This window comes from Pristiophorus japonicus, chromosome 1 (genome assembly GCF_044704955.1).
Source record: "Pristiophorus japonicus isolate sPriJap1 chromosome 1, sPriJap1.hap1, whole genome shotgun sequence".
Taxonomy (NCBI): domain Eukaryota; kingdom Metazoa; phylum Chordata; class Chondrichthyes; family Pristiophoridae; genus Pristiophorus; species Pristiophorus japonicus.
The window spans coordinates 534,454,114-534,472,753 of NC_091977.1; the positions used below are offsets into that span (position 1 = coordinate 534,454,114).

The following is an 18,640-nucleotide window of genomic DNA, read 5'->3' on the forward strand; positions in this document are numbered from 1 at the left end:
CTAATCTGAGGAAGGACATTCTTGCTGTTGAGGGAGTGCAGCGAAGGTTCACCAGACTGATTCCTGGGATGGCAGGACTGACATATGAGGAGGGACTGGATCGACTGGGCCTGTATTCACTGTAGTTTAGAAGGATGAGAGGGGATCTCATCGAAACCTATAAAATTATGACGGGATTGGACAGGTTAGATGCAGAAAGAATGTTCCTGATGTTGGGGAAGTCCAGAACCAGGGGACACAGTCTATGGATTTATGATGTGATTGGGATTACGGAGACGTGGCTCCAGGATGATCAGGGCTGGGAACTCAACATCCAGGGGTATTCAACATTCAGGAAGGATAGAATAAAAGGAAAAGGAGGTGGGGTAGCATTGCTGGTTAAAGAGGAGATTAATGCAATAGTTAGGAAAGACATTAGCTTGGATGATGTGGAATCTATATGGGTAGAGCTGCAGAACACCAAAGGGCAAAAAACGTTAGTGGGAGTTGTGTACAGACCTCCAAACAGTAGTAGTGATGTTGGGGAGGGCATCAAACAGGAAATTAGGGGTGCATGCAATAACGGTGCAGCTTATAATGGGTGACTTTAATATGCACATAGATTGGGCTAGCCAAACTGGAAGCAATACGGTGGAGGAAGATTTCCTGGAGTGCATAAGGGATGGTTTTCTAGACCAATATGTCGAGGAACCAACTAGGGGGGAGGCCATCTTAGACTGGGTGTTGTGTAATGAGGGAGGATTAATTAGCAATCTCATTGTGCGAGGCCCCTTGGGGAAGAGTGACCATAATATGGTGGAATTCTGCATTAGGATGGAGAATGATACAGTTAATTCAGAGACCATGGTCCAGAACTTAAAGAAGGGTAACTTTGAAGGTATGAGGCGTGAATTGGCTAGGATAGATTGGCGAATGATACTTAAGGGGTTGACTGTGGATGGGCAATGGCAGACATTTAGAGACCACATGGATGAATTACAACAATTGTACATTCCTGTCTGGCATAAAAATAAAAAAGGGAAGGTGGCTCAACCATGGCTATCTAGGGAAATCAGGGATAGTATTAAAGCCAAGGAAGTGGCATACAAATTGGCCAGAAATAGCAGCGAACCTGGGGACTGGGAGAAATTTAGAACTCAGCAGAGGAGGACAGAGGGTTTGATTAGGGCAGGGAAAATGGAGTACGAGAAGAAGCTTGCAGGGAACATTAAGGCGGATTGCAAAAGTTTCTATAGGTATGTAAAGAGAAAAAGGTTAGTAAAGACAAACGTAGGTCCCCTGCAGTCAGAATCAGGGGAAGTCATAACGGGGAACAAAGAAATGGCAGACCAATTGAACAAGTACTTTGGTTCAGTATTCACTAAGGAGGACACAAACAATCTTCCGGATATAAAAGGGGTCAGAGGGTCTAGTAGGGAGGAGGAACTGAGGGAAATCTTTATTAGTCGGGAAATTTTGTTGGGGAAATTGATGGGATTGAAGGCCGATAAATCCCCAGGCCTGATGGACTGCATCCCAGAGTACTTAAGGAGGTGGCCTTGGAAATAGCAGATGCATTGACAGTCATTTTCCAACATTCCATTGACTCTGGATCAGTTCCTATCGAGTGGAGGGTAGCCAATGTATCCCCACTTTTTAAAAAAGGAGGGAGAGAGAAAGCAGCCTGACCTCAGTAGTGGGTAAAATGATGGAATCAATTATTAAGGATGTCATAGCAGTGCATTTGGAAAATGGTGACATGATACGTCCAAGTCAGCATGGATTTGTGAAGCGGAAATCATGTTTGACAAATCTTCTGGAATTATTTGAGGATGTTTCCAGTAAAGTGGACAAAGGAGAACCAGTTGATGTGGTATATTTGGACTTTCAGAAGGCTTTCGACAAGGTCCCACACAAGAGATTAATGTGCAAAGTTAAAGCACATGGGATTGGGGGTAGTGTGCTGACGTGGATTGAGAACTGGTTGTCAGACAGGAAGCAAAGAGTAGGAGTAAATGGGTACTTTTCAGAATGGCAGGCAGTGACTAGTGGGGTACCGCAAGGTTCTATGCTGGGGCCCCAGCTGTTTACATTGTACATTAATGATTTAGACGAGGGGATTAAATGTAGTATCTCCAAATTTGCGGATGACACTAAGTTGGGTGGCAGTGTGAGCTGCGAGGAGGATGCTATGAAGCTGCAGAGTGACTTGGATAGGTTAGGTGAGTGGGCAAATGTATGGCAGATGAAGTATAATGTGGATAAATGTGAGGTTATCCACTTTGGTGGTAAAAACAGAGAGACAGACTATTATCTGAATGGTGACAGATTAGGAAAAGGGAAGGTGCAATGAGACCTGGGTGTCATGGTACATCAGTCATTGAAGGTTGGCATGCAGGTACAGCAGGCGGTTAAGAAAGCTAATGGCATGTTGGCCATCATAGCGAGGGGATTTGAGTACAGGGGCAGGGAGGTGTTGCTACAGTTGTACAGGGCCTTGGTGAGGCCACACCTGGAGTATTGTGTACAATTTTGGTCTCCTAACTTGAGGAAGGACATTCTTGCTATTGAGGGAGTGCAGCGAAGATTCACCAGACTGATTCCCGTGATGGTGGGACTGACCTATCAAGAAAGACTGGATCAACTGGGCTTGTATTCACTGGAGTTCAGAAGAATGAGAGGGGACCTCAGAAACATTTAAAATCCTGACGGGTTTAGACAGGTTAGATGCAGGAAGAATGTTCCCAATGTTGGGGAAGTCCAGAACCAGGGACCACAGTCTAAGGATAAGGGGTAAGCCATTTAGGACCGAGATGAGGAGAGACTTCTTCACCCAGAGAGTGGTGAACCTGTGGAATTCTCTGCCACAGAAAGTGGTTGGGGCCAATTCACTAAATATATTCAAAAGGGAGTTAGATGAAGTCCTTACTACTCGGGGGATCAAGGGGTATGGCGAGAAAGCAGGAAGTGGGTACTGAAGTTTCATGTTCAGCCATGAATTCATTGAATGGCGGTGCAGGCTAGAAGGGCTGAATGGCCTGCTCCTGCACCTATTTTCTATGTTTCTATGGATAAGGGGTAAACCATTTAGGACTGAGATGAGGAGAAACTTCTTCACTCAGAGTTGTTAACCTGTGGAATTCTCTACCTCAGAGAGTTGTTGATGCCAGTTCATTAGATATATATATATTCAAGAGGGAGTTAGATATGGCCCTTATGACTAAAGGGATCAAGGGGTATGGAGAGAAAGCAGGAAAGGGGTACTGAGATGAATGATCAGCCATGATCTTATTGAATGGTGGTGAAGGCTCGAAGGGCCAAATGGCCTACTCCTGCTCCTAATTCTTATTTTCTTCGCTATTATGAGTGATTTTTATCGGAGAACGAGGGAAGTTGGTTAATTTTTTTAAATCTGTCCTTGCGTTGTTAGTGACACTGGTGGGAGAGTCTTTAATAATCATCTCAATTTGCCCTGAAGGCACCAGCAGACAATGATGTCATGCAGAGTTCCACATAGGCCAGAGCAGGTAGAAGTAGTAGGTTCTGAACCAGTTGGATTTTTACAACAAACCAACGTTGTCCTTCAGCCGTGGCTCAGTGGGCAGCACTCTCGCCTCTGAGTCAGAAGGTTGTGGGTTCAAGTCCCACTCCAGAGACTTGAGCACAAAAATCTAGGCCGAAACTCCAGTGGAGTGCTGCACTGTCAGAGGTGCTGTCTTTCGGACGAGACGTTAAACCGAGGCCCCGTCTGCTCTCTCAGGTGGGTGTTAAAGATCCCACGGTCACTATTTCGAAGAAGAACAGGGGGAGTTATCCCCGGTGTCCTGGCCAATTTATATCCCTCAATCATCACTAAAAAAACAGATTATCTGGTCACTTATCTGCAGGAAGTATGTGTGAATCAACTGTCTTAATCCGTGAGTATTTGGATCTCCTGTTTCTCGCTGAGCGCAAACTGGCTGCCGCGTCTCCTACATTGCAACATTGGCTGTAAAGCGCTTTGTGACGTCCGGTGGTCGTGAAAGGCGCTATATAATGGTTCTCATTCTTTCAGTGCTTGTCAAAATGGCCTAGCGAGCCACTCAGTTGTATAAGGCGGCTCACCACCACCTTCTCAAGGGGCAATTAGGGATGGGCAATAAATGCTGGCCTTGCCAGCGATGCCCACATCCTGTGAATGAATAAAAAGAAAATGACTAGCTTTACTGATCTCAGTTTCACAACTTGTGGAATTTGAAGGTGTGTCTCTGGGGATTCTCGTCCAGTGCCGTTTTTGCCCCCAAAGTGGATAACCTCACATTTATCCACATTATACTGCATCTGCCATGCATTTGCCCACTCACTTAACCTGTCCAAGTCACCCTGCCGCCTCTTAGCGTCCTCTTCACAGCTCACACTGTCACCCAGCTTAGTGTCAACTGCAAACTTGGAGATATTACGCTCAATTCCTTCATCGAAACCATTAATGTATATTGTAAAGAGCTGGGGTCCCAGCACTGAGCCCTGCGGCACTCCACTAGTCACTGCCTGCCATTCTGAAAAGGAGCCGTTTATCCCTACTCTCTGCTTCCTGTCTGCCAACCAGTTCTCTATCCACCACAGTACGTTACCCCCAATACCATGTGCCCTGATTTTGCACACCAATCACTTTGTTGCTTCTCCTGAAGGATAAGTATACAGTGGAATCATTAGCAGAAGAGTAGAAGATGAACTGATTGATATGAAGAAGGAACGGGGGGGTCAGCTGAATAGGACACAACCCTAGAGAATTCCTAAGCTAATAGTACAAGAGTCAGTGGTCAACTACAGCAGAGATCAAACAATTTGATAGGAAACTGGACAACCATGCGTTTAACTCTGAACCTAAGACATAGGAGCAGGAGTAGTCCGTACTTACTTGCTCCACCACTCAATAAGATCATGACTGATCTTCGACCTTACCACTTTCCCACCCTATCCCCATGTAGGGAATAAGGGGTTATGGGGAACGGGCAGGGAAGTGGAGCTGAGTCTATGATCGGATCAGCCATGATCTTATTGAATGGCGGAGCAGGCTCGAGGGGTCGTATGTCCTACTCCTGCTCCTATTTCTTACGTTCTTATGTAGAATCATTGACAAAAGAACCAGACGGGGCGATGAGGAGAAATTATTTTACGTAGTGAGTTTTTAATAATCTGAAATGTGATGGGATCAGCACATCTGGAACAGATTGGTACCTCACGATCTCTGAGCATATTCTGACATGTTTTAGGTGTGTAGTGAATTTGCATATAATCAGGTGATGTAACATAGAATATACGGCACAGCAAGCAGCCATTCAACTCAACACGTCCAGGCCAGTATCTATGTTCCTCCCACCCCTCTTCATCTCACCCAGTCAGCATAACTGTTTATTCCTTTCTCCCGCGGGTGTATATATCGACCTTCCCCTTAAATGCAGCAAAACTATACGCCTCAACCTCCTTACGGTTCCACATTCCTCCACCCTTCGTAAACTCCACCTTACATAGGAACATGCATGCGTGGCTGCAGTGTGCACCATCTACAAGGTGCACTGCAGCAACTCGCCAAGGCTTCTTCGGCAGCACCTCCCAAACCCGCGACCTCTACCACCTAGAAGGACAAGGGCAGCAGGCGCATGGGAACACCACCACCTCCACGTTCCCCTCCGAGTCTCACACCATCCTGACTTGGAAATATATCGGCCGTTCCTTCATCGTCGCTGGGTCACAATCCTGGAACTCCCTCCCTAACAGCACTGTGGGAGCACCTTCACCACACGGACTGCAGCGGTTCAAGGCGGCGGCTCACCACCACCTTCTCAAGGGGCAATTAGGGATGGACAATAAATGCCGGCCTTGCCAGCGACGCCCACATCCCGTGAATGAATAAAAAGACAATCTCTAGCTTTATTGATCTCAGCTTCACAACTTGTCGAATTTGAAGGTGTGTCTCTGGGGATTCTCGTCCAGTGCCGTAAAACACTAGGCGACCACAAATCGATCTGGCACACATACACGCACACGCTTGCACACACGCGCACTAACACACACTTGTGCATTGCGGGTCGAACGACGGAAGTTTACTTACAACGCAAATGGGATTTTTCATCGGAGGCTCATGTTCTCGAATATCAACTGGCGGAATTATCCACTCTCTCTTCTGCCGTCGAGACATCCTCTTCGCTGGAAAACGGATCACCTGCGGGCCTCTCTTTGCAAGCTGAAAAATCAAATCGGAAACGACTTGAGCTTTACGAAACACTTGCAAGCTTGTTCAGAAAAAAAAACATGACTACTGGATTCATAGGTTGCTCCATTTTTATATCCAAAATGTCATGTTGCTATGCTGAACAGACTACGCCTTAATGAGAGACATGATAAGAACATAAGAAATAGGAGCAGGAGTAGGCCCCTCGAGCTTGCTCCGCCATTTAATAAGATCATGGCTGATCTGATCATGGACTCAGCTCCACTTCCCCGCCCGCTCCCCATAACCCTTTACTCCCTTATCGCTCAAAAGTCTGTCTATCTCCGCCTTAAATATATTCAATGTCCCACCCTCCACAGCTCTCTGGGGCAGAGAATTCCACAGATTTACAACCCTGAGAGAAATTTCTCCTCATCTCAGTTTTAAATGGGCGGCCCCTCATTCTGAGACTATGCCCTCTAGTTCTAGTCTCCCCTATGAGTGGAAATATCCTCTCTGTATCCACCTTGTCAAGTCCCCTCATTATCTTATGTTTCAATAAGATCACCTCTCATTCTTCTGAGCCAAGAGGAGCAGGGGAGCTTCCCTTACCACCACATGGCACATCCACCCACCAACCTCTCTCATTCCATGATCTCTCCACCCATCACTCCCTCTCCCCAACCCGCACCATTGCTCCCCCGTGATTTCTCCCTCTCCCCCATCCCCCACCATCTCTCCCTCTCCCCCATCATCTACCCCTCTCCCCCATCCCCCGCCATCTCTCCCTCTCCCCCCATCCCCCGCCATCTCTTCCTCTCCCCATCCCCCGCCATTTCTCCCTCTTCCCATCCCCCGCCATCTCTCCCTCTCCCCCATCCCCCGCCATCTCTCCCTCTTCCCCCGCCATCTCTCTCCCTCTCCCCATCCACTCCCTCTCCCCGTCCCCCACCATCTCTCCCTTCCCCCAACCCCCACCATCTCTCCCTCTCCCCCGCCATCTCTCCCTCTCCCCCATCCCCGCCATCTCGCCTCTACCCCATCCCCTGCCATCTCTCCCTCTCCCCATCCCCTGCCATCTCTCTCCCTCCCCCATCCCCTGCCATCTCGCTCCCTCCCCCATCCCCTGCCATCTCTCTCCCTCCCCCCCCCTCCCCCGCCATCTCTCTCCCTCCCCCCCCCTCCCCCGCCATCTCTCTCCCTCCCCCGCCATCTCTCTCCCTCCCCCGCCATCTCTCCCTCTCCCCCATCCCCGCCATCTCTCCCTCTCCCCTATCCCCCGCCATCTCTCTCCCTCCCCCCTCCCCCGCCATCTCTCCCTCTCCCCCATCCCCCGCCATCTCTCTCCCTCCCCCCTCCCCCGCCATCTCTCTCCCTCCCCCCTCCCCCGCCATCTCTCTCCCTCCCCCCCCATCCCCCGCCATCTCTCTCCCTCCCCCCTCCATCTCTCTCCCTCACAATCTCGCCGGCTGCTGGGCGGAGTTACTGAGGAGTTTCCCGCCCCCCGCGCTCCCCCACTTCCCCCCCCCCCCCCACCCTCCGCGCTCCCCCCCTCCCATCCCTGTAAATGTCAGGGCCCAGCACTTTCTCACCTCGGTCTTTTTTGACGGGACTATTTGGATTTCCATTTCCCACGTTTCACCAGTTTCCAAATCCTCTGCCAGCACTTTGAACTCATGCTTGCAATCGAAGGTTTGTGGCCGAGTTGCACGCACAGACCCATCAGGAAGCACGATAAAGCCGCTATCGCTGGTACTGAACCGGATATTTCTCCCCAAGCCACAGTCATGAAATTGCACTGGATTCAGAAAAATAGATCTGGAATTAGGCAGTTTACCAAACATGCAAGGTCCAACGCAGCGAATCAAGAAACATTTCACATATTGTTCTCAGTCTTAACACATTTTGCCTCAATTACACACATGTGCAATGTGATTACATTCACTGGCCCGGAGTTTGCGGTTGGGTACGTTGGCGGACTCTCGGAGCACTCCACCGTACTGCACTTCAAACCCATTGCAACTTCGGGATTTGAGAGGAACTGGGGGAGAGAGTGGGACTGGGGGCGAGAGAGAGAGAGAGGGAGAGGGAGAGAGTGGGGGTGAGAGTGAGAGAGGGGGACTGAGGGTGAGAGAGAGAGAGAGAGAGCGCATGGGAGACTGGGGCTGAGAGGGTGAGAGGACGTGAGAGATAGAGAGGGCATGAGAGATAGAGAGGGCATGAGAGAGAGCGAGAGCGAGCACGCGAGAATGAGAGTGAGCGAGCAAGAGACTGTGGGATCAGAGAGAGAGAGAGAGAGAGAGAGAGAGAGAGAGAGAGAGAGAGAGAGAGAGAGAGAGAGAGAGAGAGCGCGCGAGCGAGCGAGCGTCTGGGGGAGGGGAGTGGAGTCGGAGGAGGGAGACAGACACAGGTGGCAGGGCAGAGGGGGATCGGAGGGGAGAGAAGGAACTCAGGGAAGACGGATCACGTTCTTCCAAGCCCCCCACAAGGGACATCGTTGGAGTGGATGATATCCAGAGGTCACGGCACTGTCACTATTCACTTCATACCCAATAAACCTGTTAACAATCCGTACACAATGCCCCATCTGTGGTGGGCGCGGGGGTGGGGGGGGGGGGGGGGTGTGGGGGGAGGGATGTACGTGGACTGGGGTACGGGACTTTGACTGGCCCTTGCTGTCTCCTGGGGAGCTCTGTCCTCTGTCGCTTCAGGAAGTCAAAGTGGATCGAGTTACAATTTGTAAAGTCAGTGAGACCTGGGGATGGGCGATTCCAGTTACACATTCCAATGAAACTTCAGATTGTGGCTTCTCATCCAAGGGGACCAATCATAGACAAAGGGTGGAGCATGGTGGCCATTTTTGAGGTACAAATAAACACATCCATAAATACTGGCCAGGCCAGCGACACCCGCATTGCCGGAATGGATTTTTTAAAATTCCAGGTCTGTCCAGCTCATTATGGGTGACGCACCAAACATATTTATACAGGGATCCATTATGAGGGCTATAGTTATACGCATCATCATCATAGGCAGTCCCTCGGAGTCGAGGATGACTTGTTTCCACACTAATAGGAGTTCTCAGGAGATTGATGAGACTGATGTGGGACCTACAGTCTCTGTCACAGGTGGGGCAAACGGTGTTTGGAGGAATGGGAGGTTGGGGATGTCGTGCGCCCCTTCCGCTGTCGCGCTTGGCTTCAGCTTGCTCTCGGCGAAGAGATTCAAGGTGTTCAGCGCCTTCCCGGATGCTTTTCCTGCACTTAGGGCGGTCTTGGGCCAGGGACTCCCAGGTGTCGGTGGGGATGTTGCACTTTTCCAAGGAGGCTTGGAGGGTGTCCTTGAAGCATTTCCTCTGTCCACATGGGGCTCGCTTGCCGTGTTGGAGCTCCGAAGAGAGCGTTTGTTTTGGGAGTCTCGTGTCGGGCATGCGGACAATGTGGCCCGCCCAACGGAGCTGGTCTAGCGTGGTCAGTGCTTCGATGCTGGGGATGTTGGCCTGAGAGGGAACACCGGCGTTGGTGCGCCTATCCTGCCAATGGATTTGCAGGATCTTGTGGAGGCAGCGTTGGTGGTACTTCTCCAGTGTTTTGAGGTGCCTGCTGTACATGGTCCATGTCTCTGAGCCATATAGGAGGGTGAGTATCACTACTGCTTTGTAGATCAATGAGCTTGGTGCCGGGTTTGAGGTCCTGGTCTTCAAACAGGCGACTGAAGACTGCACTGGCGCACTGAAGGCGGTGTTGGACCTCGTCGTCGATGTCTGCCCTTGTTCACAGATAGATAGATTTTTAACCAATAAGGGAATTAAGGGTTACGGGGAGCGGGCGGGTAAGTGGAGCTGAGTCCACGGCCAGATCAGCCATGATCTTGTTGAATGGCGGAGCAGGCTCGAGGGGCTAGATGGCCTGCTCCTGTTCCTAATTCTTATGTTCTTATGTTCTCCCGAGGTATGGAAAATATCCACGTTGTCCAAAGCCTCATCATGGATTTTGATAACCGGGGCGGGGCAACACTGTGTGGCATATAAAAATACAATGCAGCAAGCGGAACAAGGAGAAATTGTAGAACTATCGACGGTACAAGGATATGAAATATTGCTGCCTTGTTTTTTTGGGGGAGGGGGTGGCAGAAGGGATAATTGTGCTGAAAACCAAAGAAGTAAATTATTTGCACCACACCGGTGACTCACCTGTAAGAACAATTTCCTCCTCGGAAACTTGTGGTTCAATCACAGCAACTTTAAATTTGGAAAATCCTCTTTGGCAAGAACATTGTCCAACCTCACAGTAAGTCTGGAAGAAGATCATACATGTTGATAAGAAGGTCGACAATGCTTGGTTCATAGATTTCACATCCACCACCCTTCCCTTACTCAAACTCTGAAGGTTATACTCTAGCATTCTTTCAAACCACGGAAGCAACAACTTGCATTTACATAGCACCTTTAATGTAGCAAAAACGTCACAAGACGCTTCACAGGAGCGATACAAGAAAAATTCAACACCAAGCTACACGATGAGATATTAGGGCAGGTGACCAAAAGCTTGGTCAAAGAGGCAGGTTTTAAGGAGCGTCTTAAAAGAAGAGAGATAGAGGCGGAGGGGTTTAGGGAGGGAGTTCCAGAGCTTAGGGCTCAAGCAGCTGAACACATGGCCACCGATGGTTGAGCGATTAAAATGGGGGATGCTCAAGAGGGCAGAATTAGATGAGCGTAGAAATCTCAGAGGGTTGCGGGGTTGGAGGAGGTTACAGAGATAGGGAGGGTTGTGGGGCTGGAGGAGCTTACAGAGATAGGGAGGGTTGTAAGGGCTGGAGGAAGTTACAGAGATAGGGAGGGTTATGGGGCTGAAGGAGGTTACAGAGATAGGGAGGGTTATGGGGCTGAAGGAGATTACAGAGATAGGGAGGGATGTAGGGCTGGAGGAGGTTACAGAGATAGGGAGGGGTGTAGGGCTGGAGGAGGTTACAGAGAGAGGGATGGGTGTAGGGCTGGAGGAGGTTATAGAGATAGGGAGGGGTGTAGGGCTGGAGGAGGTTACAGAGATAGGGAGGGGTGTGGGGCTGGAGGAGGTTACAGGGATAGGGAGGGATGTAGGGCTGGAGGAGGTTACAGAGATAGGGAGGGGTGTAGGGGCTGGAGGAGGTTACAGGGATAGGGAGGGTTGTAGGGCTGGACGAGGTTAGAGATATGGAGGGTTGTAGGGCTGGAGGAGGTTACAGAGATAGGGAGCGGCGAGGCCATGGATGGATTTGAAAATAAGGATGAGAATTTTTAAAAAAAATCGAGGCATATCTTAACCGGGAGTCAATGTAGGTCCGCGAGCACAGGAGGTGATGGGTGAACGGGACTCGGTGCAGCCAAATTTTGGGTGAGTTCAAATTTAAAGAGGGTAGAACGTGGGAAACCTGCCAGTAGTGTGTTGGAATAGTCAAGTCTAGTGGTAACAACCCCTTGGGCACTGAACATTTAAATCTCTGATGCCATATATTTGCATACAGCCTTCAGCAATTTGTGCTGAATACAAAAGGAAATTGGATTGTAGACAAATTTAAGGAAGCCCCAGATTGCACCAGGTCAGAAAGAAAAACAAAAGATGGGAGAGAACTTTATGCGTGATGGTTGAACCACACTTGAATAACAAGACTGTAGCGAGGGTAATGGAGGGCTTTGGCATTGTTCCAGAGGGCCGGTTGTGGCTCAGTGGGCACAGCACTCTCGCCTCGGAGTCAGAAGGTCGTGGGTTCAAGTCCCACTCCAGACATTTAAGCACAAACATCTAGGCTGACACTCCCAGTGCAGTGCTGAGGGAGTGCCGCACTGTCAGAGGTCCTATGTGGCCCCTCAGGTGGATGTAAAGATTCCGTGGTCACTATTTCGAAGAAGACCAGGGGAGTTCTCTCCGGTGTCCTGGGCCAATATTTATCCCTCAACCAACACATTAAAAAAAAAAAACTGATTATCTGGTCATTATCACATTGTCTAAAAATCCTGTAACCAGGAATATTGAGCTGCCAAACCTGCCCCTCTTTCAGCCATGTTTCTGTAATAGCTATAAAGTCATTCTCCCAAGTGTCTACCTGTGCTGTAGGCTCATCCGTCTTATTCACTATGCTCTTGCAGTAAAGTATATACCATTTATATAGAAACAGAAAAACATAGAAAATAGGTGCAGGAGTAGGCCATTCGGCCCTTCGAGCCTGCACCACCATTCAATAAGATCATGGCTGATCATTCACCTCAGTACTCCTTTCCTGTTTTCTCTCCATACTCCTTGATCCCTTTAGCTGTAAGGGCTATATCTAACTCCCTCTTGAATATATCCAATGAACTGGCATCAACAAGTCTCTGCAGTAGGGAATTCCACAGGTTAACAACTCTCTGAGTGAAGAAGTTTCTCCTCATCTCAGTCCTAAATGACTTATCCCTTATCCTTACACTATGTCTTCTGGTTCTGGACTTCCCCAACATTGGGAACATTTTTCCTGCATCTAACCTGTCCAGTCCCGTCAGAATTTTATATGGTTCTATGAGATCCCCTCTCATCCTTCTAAACTCCAGTGAATACAGGCCCAGTCGATCCAGTCTCCTCATATGTCAGTCCTGCCATCCCGGGAATCAGTCTGGTGAACCTTCACTGCACTCCCTCAATAGCAAGAATGTCCTTCCTCAGATTAGGACACCAAAACTGAACACAATATTCCAGATGAGGCCTCACTAAGGCCCTGTACAACTGCAGTAAGACCTCCCTGCTCTTATACTCAAATCCGCTATCTATGAAGCCAACATACCACTTGCCTTCTTCACTGCCTGCTGTACCCTGCATGCCAACTTTCAATGACTGATGTACCATGACACCCAGGTCTCGTTGCACCTCCCCTTTTCCTAATCTGCCGCCATGCAGATAATATTCTGCCTTCGTGTTTTTGCCACCAAAGTGGATAACCTCACATTTATCCACATTATACTGCATCTGCCATGCATTTGCCCACTCACCTAACCTGTCCAAGTCACCCTGCAGCCTCTTAGCATCCTCCTCACAGCTCACACCGCCACCCAGTTTAGTGTCATCTGCAAATTTGGCGATATTACACTCAATTCCTTCATCTAAATCATTGATGTATATTGTAAAGAGCTGGGGTCCCAGCACTGAGCCCTGCGGCACCCCACTAGTCACTGCCTGCTATTCTGAAAAGGACCTGTTTATCCTGTCTGCCAACCAGTTCTCTATCCACGTCAGTACATTACCCCCAATACCACGTGCTTTATATTTGCACTCCAATCTCTTGTGTGGGACCTTATCAAAGGCCTTTTGAAAATCCAAATACACCACATCCACTGGCTCTCCCTTGTCCACTCTACCAGTTACATCCTCTAGCACAGGAAGATGTCCTTGATTACTACTTACTAAGCCTTGATTCCACTGTAAGATTCCAAATTCGTGGAAACCCCCCAGTGTTTGGACCCACTGAAAAGGAAATTTGATTTGGGACTATTAAGCAGGAAGTTTGGGATCCTAAAATGCTTATGGAAGAAATCTACGAGTTTTAACCAAGTTTGGGATTTTAAAAAGGTGCATGTTGGATCTGTGAGAAAAGGGCTACAAGACCAGGAGTGGGTTCAACTTCTGAAAGGCCAGTTTAGATATTGGAGCTAATCAAGCTGTCTGGGGAACTGTTTACCCTCAAACCTGCCCCCTAGAAGACATTTACATTTCAACAATCGACCCGAGGAAGTACCGTTTTAGTCCAAGCACAGAACCCATCCAACACATGCATAATGCTAATCACCTTTCCGGCCTGCATAGAAAGCCGAGACCCAGGCAGACAACTCGACACCAGAAACTAACTTGAACAATTGCGACTCGAAACCAAAGGATAATTTCAACAATTGACAAGAGCCCGTCAGCTTAGAAAAGTCCATCGACGCCAGATTAAAACACTTAATCAAGTTTCAGTTAGCTGGGCAGCAAAACTTAAACAAAGGAAACGTTAGATTTGGCGCAAAGATTAAGGAGCCTCTGAGTATAATTGAGGGCCTATCATACCAAGGGAACTATCTCTGTTCTGACCATCACAGAAAGAACTCTATTCTGATCAGCACTTCGGAACAACAAGATCGAGAGCACACGGCGAGAAAACGCAGGAAGAAACATTACGACATCGGAGAAAAGAACTCGCCCCAACTCTCAATATGCAGCAGAGGCCTTCTACCACGTCTGGGTACGGCAAGACAAACTGGCTATAACCAAAGAACCCCGAAACAGCGAAACAATCATAGCTGTCAAAGGAAAGGATCTGGTGAGCATGAATCCCTGGAGTGCTAGAGTTTGACCTAGTTAGAGAGTGAGTGGGAGGTATTTATGTTTTGTGTATCACCTGTAATAAAGTATTCCCCATTGTTTAAAACCTTTTTGTAACATTTTACAGTTTTGTGTTATTTGCTTTCTTGAATAAAACCCAAACCTTCTTTGTATAAAACAGTTGTCTGCTGCACTTTATCTCACCCTGATTAATAAATCCGGGCTGAGAACTCGGGAGTGGGAGCAACCGCTCTGGTCAGGAAGGTAAGCTGACAGACCCACCACCCCCTACACACTCTTACAAATTCAATTTCTACATTCTTGCTTTGCAATTTCAGCTTTACTTCCTTCCCTATTGAATTTGTTCTCCAGTTCCCAACCCCTGCCAAACTCGTTTAAACTCTCCCCAACAGCACGAGCAAAACTCCCCACGAGGATATTGGTCCCGCCGCTGTTGAGCTGCAACCCGTCCGGTTTGTACAGGTCCCATCTCCCCCAGAAGCGGTCCCAATGCCTCAAGAATTTAAAGCACCCCCCCCCCCCACCTCCTGCACCAACTCTCCAGCCATGCGTTCATCCGCTCTATCCTTGTACTCATTAGCACGTGGGACCGGTAGTAACACTGAGATTACTACCTTTGAGGTCCAACCCTTGAATTTTTCTCCTAGCTCCCTAAATTCTGCCTGTAGGACCTCGTCCCTCTTTCTACCAAGGTCATTGGTCCAGATATGGACCGTGACCTCTAGCTGTTTACACTCTCCCTCCAGTATGCCCTGCGTCCGCTCTGTGATATACTTGACCCTGACACCAGGGAGGCACCATACCATTTGGGAGAAATGTCTACGGCCGCAGAAACGCCTTTCTGTTCCCCTAACTATTGAATCCCCTACGACTAAAGCTCTTTTATTCTTTGTCCCACCCCCCCTGTGCAGCTGAGCCACCCGTGGTGCCTTGGACTTGGCTCCGGCTGCACTCCCCAGAGGCACCATCGTCCTCACCGATGCTCAGAAGAGAATATCGGTTGGAAAGTGAGATGGACTCAGGTGGGGGGACTCCTGCACTACCTGCCTAGTGTTCTTCCTCCGTCTGGTGGTCACCCATTTCCCCTCTGCCTGCACTCCTTTAAGCTACGGGGTGACCACCTCCTGAAACGTGCGTTCCACGTAGCTCTCAGCCTCGTGGATTCACCGCAGGTGACTCCAGCCGCCGCTCAAGCTCCGAAACGCGGAGCTCGAGCAGTTGAAGCTGGATACACCTCTTGCACACAGGGTTGTCTAGGCTGCGTGAAGCAGCCAGGACTTCCCAAATGCCGCAGGATGTGCACACCACGAGACTGAGCTGTCCTGCCATCCCTCTAACTAAACTCATCTAGTTATAAAAGAGAACGAGAGATACTTACCAATCAAACAGCCAATCACTTACCTGCCCGGTATAAGTGCAAGTCTTTATTTGTTCAGCCTATACAGTAGGCTCTGTATTATACAGTATCAGCTTACACAAAGTATCAGGAGAAACCCTTTTCCAACACTCATGGCACAAACCTAGAGTAAGCTTCAACTTTTCCTGACTAAGTATAACGTAATAAGACACTTTACTGCCTTTTCACTAATCAATACATAAAGATCTTAAAAAAACCAGAAGGTGCATTTCCAAAGCACTTTACAGCCAATGAAGTACTTTTTTGAAGTGTAGTCACTGTTGCAATGTAGGAAACACGGCAGCCAATTTGCGCACAGCAAGCTCCCACAAACAGCAATGTGATAATGACCAGATAATCTGTTTTTATTTAGTGATGTTGGTCGAGGGATAAATATTGACCAGTACACCCATGAGAACTCCCCTGCTCTTCTTCAAAATAGTGCCACGGGAGTTTTTACATCTACCCGAGAGTTCAAACGGGGCCTCGGTTTAACATCTGATCTGAAAGACAGCACCTCTGACAGTGCGGCGCTCCCTCAGTACTCATCATCATAGGCAGTCCCTCGGAATCGAGGAAGACTTGCTTCCACTCTTAAGGACTCCTTTTAGGAGGCTGAACAGTCCAATATGAGAGCCACAGTCCGTCACAGGTGGGACAGACATTGGTTGAAGGAAAGGGTGGGTGGGACAGGTTTGCCGCACGCTCCTTCTGCTGCCTGCGCTTGCTTTCTGCATGCTCTCGGCGATGAGACTCGAGGTGCTCAGCACCCTCCCAGATGCACTTCCTCCACTTAAGGTGGTCTTTGGCCAGGGACTCCCAGGTGTCGGTGGGGATGTTGCATTTTATCAGGGAGGCTTTGAGGGTGTCCTTGTAACATTTCCTCTGCCCATCTTTGGCTTATTTGCCGTGAAGGAGTTCAGAGTAGAGTGCTTGCTTTGGGAGTCTCATGTCTGACATGCGGACAATGTGGCCCGCCCAACGGAGCTGATCCTCAACCAGGCCAACATCCCCAGCATTGAAGCACTGACCACACTTGATCAGCTCCGCCAAGTCTCCGGAGTGGGACTTGAACAAACAGCAATGATGTAGTAATCAGATCTTTTACCCCAAGGTTTATCATCAAAAATATTAAAGTTCGCTAAATGCAATTATATGGAGCCTCAGCATGCCAATAAAATGCCTCAAATCACATCATTACCTTTTTACCATTGGAGTACAGTGACATGGCAGCCAATGGGGAAGCCATTTTAAAACTGCAATATTATCTCTGTAACTCAATTCAATGGTGGCATTAATCCCTTTGAAATAAACTGCCACCACAATAGCAGATTGTCACATGAAGTTGTTAAGCATTTTTCTGTGACATTTGTTCACAGGAAGTGGGCATCGCTGGCAAGGCCGGCATCTATTGCCCATCCCTAATTGCCCCTTGAGAAGGTGGTGGTGAGCCGTCTTCTTGAACCCTGCAGTCCGTGTGGTGAAGGTGCTCCCACAGTGCTGTTAGGGAGGGAGTTCCAGGATTTTGACCCAGCGACGATGAAGGAACGGCGATATATTTCCAAGTCAGGATGGTGTGTGACTGGGAGGGGAACGTGGAGGTGGTGGTGTTCCCATGCGCCTGCTGCCCTCGTCCTTCTAGGCGGTAGAGGTCACGGGGTTTGGGGAGGTGCTGCCGAAGAAGCCTTGGCGAGTTGCTGCAGTGCATCTTGTAGATGGTGCACACTGCAGCCACGGTGTGCCGGTGGTGGAGGGAGCGAATGTTGAAGGTGGTGCATGGAGTAAGTAAAAAATAATTTTTAGACTCAGGTCCTTAATACAGTTCTGAGGCAGCACAGCTTTTATCATTCCGAAAACAGATATGAATAGGATCCCAAAATGTGACCTCTCTTTATTCCATTCATGTCACTCTTGAAAACTGAAGGTTTCTGTGTCCCCACCCTCCCATTCTATTTTAATAGCTACCTGCTTCAATCTAATCACTGGAGAATAGGGTCAGTACATTCTGCCCGCAGTGATACTGAGCTCTAAAAAAAAAAATTGCATTTATTCAAGTGCCACTCATGATCTCGAGACACCCCAAAGCAGAAGTACTTTTCAAGTATAATCACTATTGTAATGTAGGAAGCCAATTTGTGCACAGAATGTGATAATGACCAGATTATCTGTTTTTTGAGTGATGTTGATTGAGGGATAAATATTTGCCAGGACACTCGGGGAAAACTCCCCTGATCTTCTTCAAAATAATCCACCTGAGAGAGCAGACGGGGCCTCGGTTTCACATCTCATCTGAAAGACGGCACCTCCGACAGTGCAGCACTCCCTCAGCACTGCGCTGGAATGTCAGTCTAGATTTTGGTGCTCAAGTTTCTGGAGTGGGACTTGAACCCACAACCTTCTGACTCAGAGACGAGAGTGCTGCCCACTGAGCCAAGGCTGAGTATTGTTCAGTACTGGTACGGGGTGTACGGGGTACGGGGCCCAGAAGAGCCGAGGGCACGGGGGCAGCACGGGCCCAGCCCACACTGCGATATGTGCGCGCACTGGGTCCGTGCAGCAGAGCTGGTCTCCAGTCGTCCTGGTTAACCCTTGCCACTGGACCAAGACCGAGCTCTGTCAAGCCCGTGTGGTGGCTGGTGTGCAACGGTCACCCCACGTTAAATAAATCCACGCACAGGCATCTTCCACCCCCTCAATTGGAGTTCAGGACTGGAACATCGGGTCCTTCATTGAAACACCTGTCAACTCGTG

At 48.9% G+C, this 18,640-nt stretch overlaps 1 protein-coding gene across 2 annotated transcripts in view; it reads right to left on the minus strand.

The window, feature by feature from the left end:
• Positions 1-18,640, minus strand: part of LOC139260782 (desmoglein-2-like) — a 106,603-nt gene that overhangs the window by 63,096 nt on the left and 24,867 nt on the right. For both annotated transcript variants that reach the window (XM_070877035.1, XM_070877034.1), the window contains exons 2-4: positions 10,362-10,464; positions 7,762-7,967; positions 6,071-6,202 (exon numbers count right to left, since the gene is read on the minus strand). In XM_070877035.1, the coding sequence (XP_070733136.1) occupies positions 6,071-6,202; positions 7,762-7,967; positions 10,362-10,464 (441 nt within the window). The remainder of the gene's footprint in view (positions 1-6,070; positions 6,203-7,761; positions 7,968-10,361; positions 10,465-18,640) is intronic.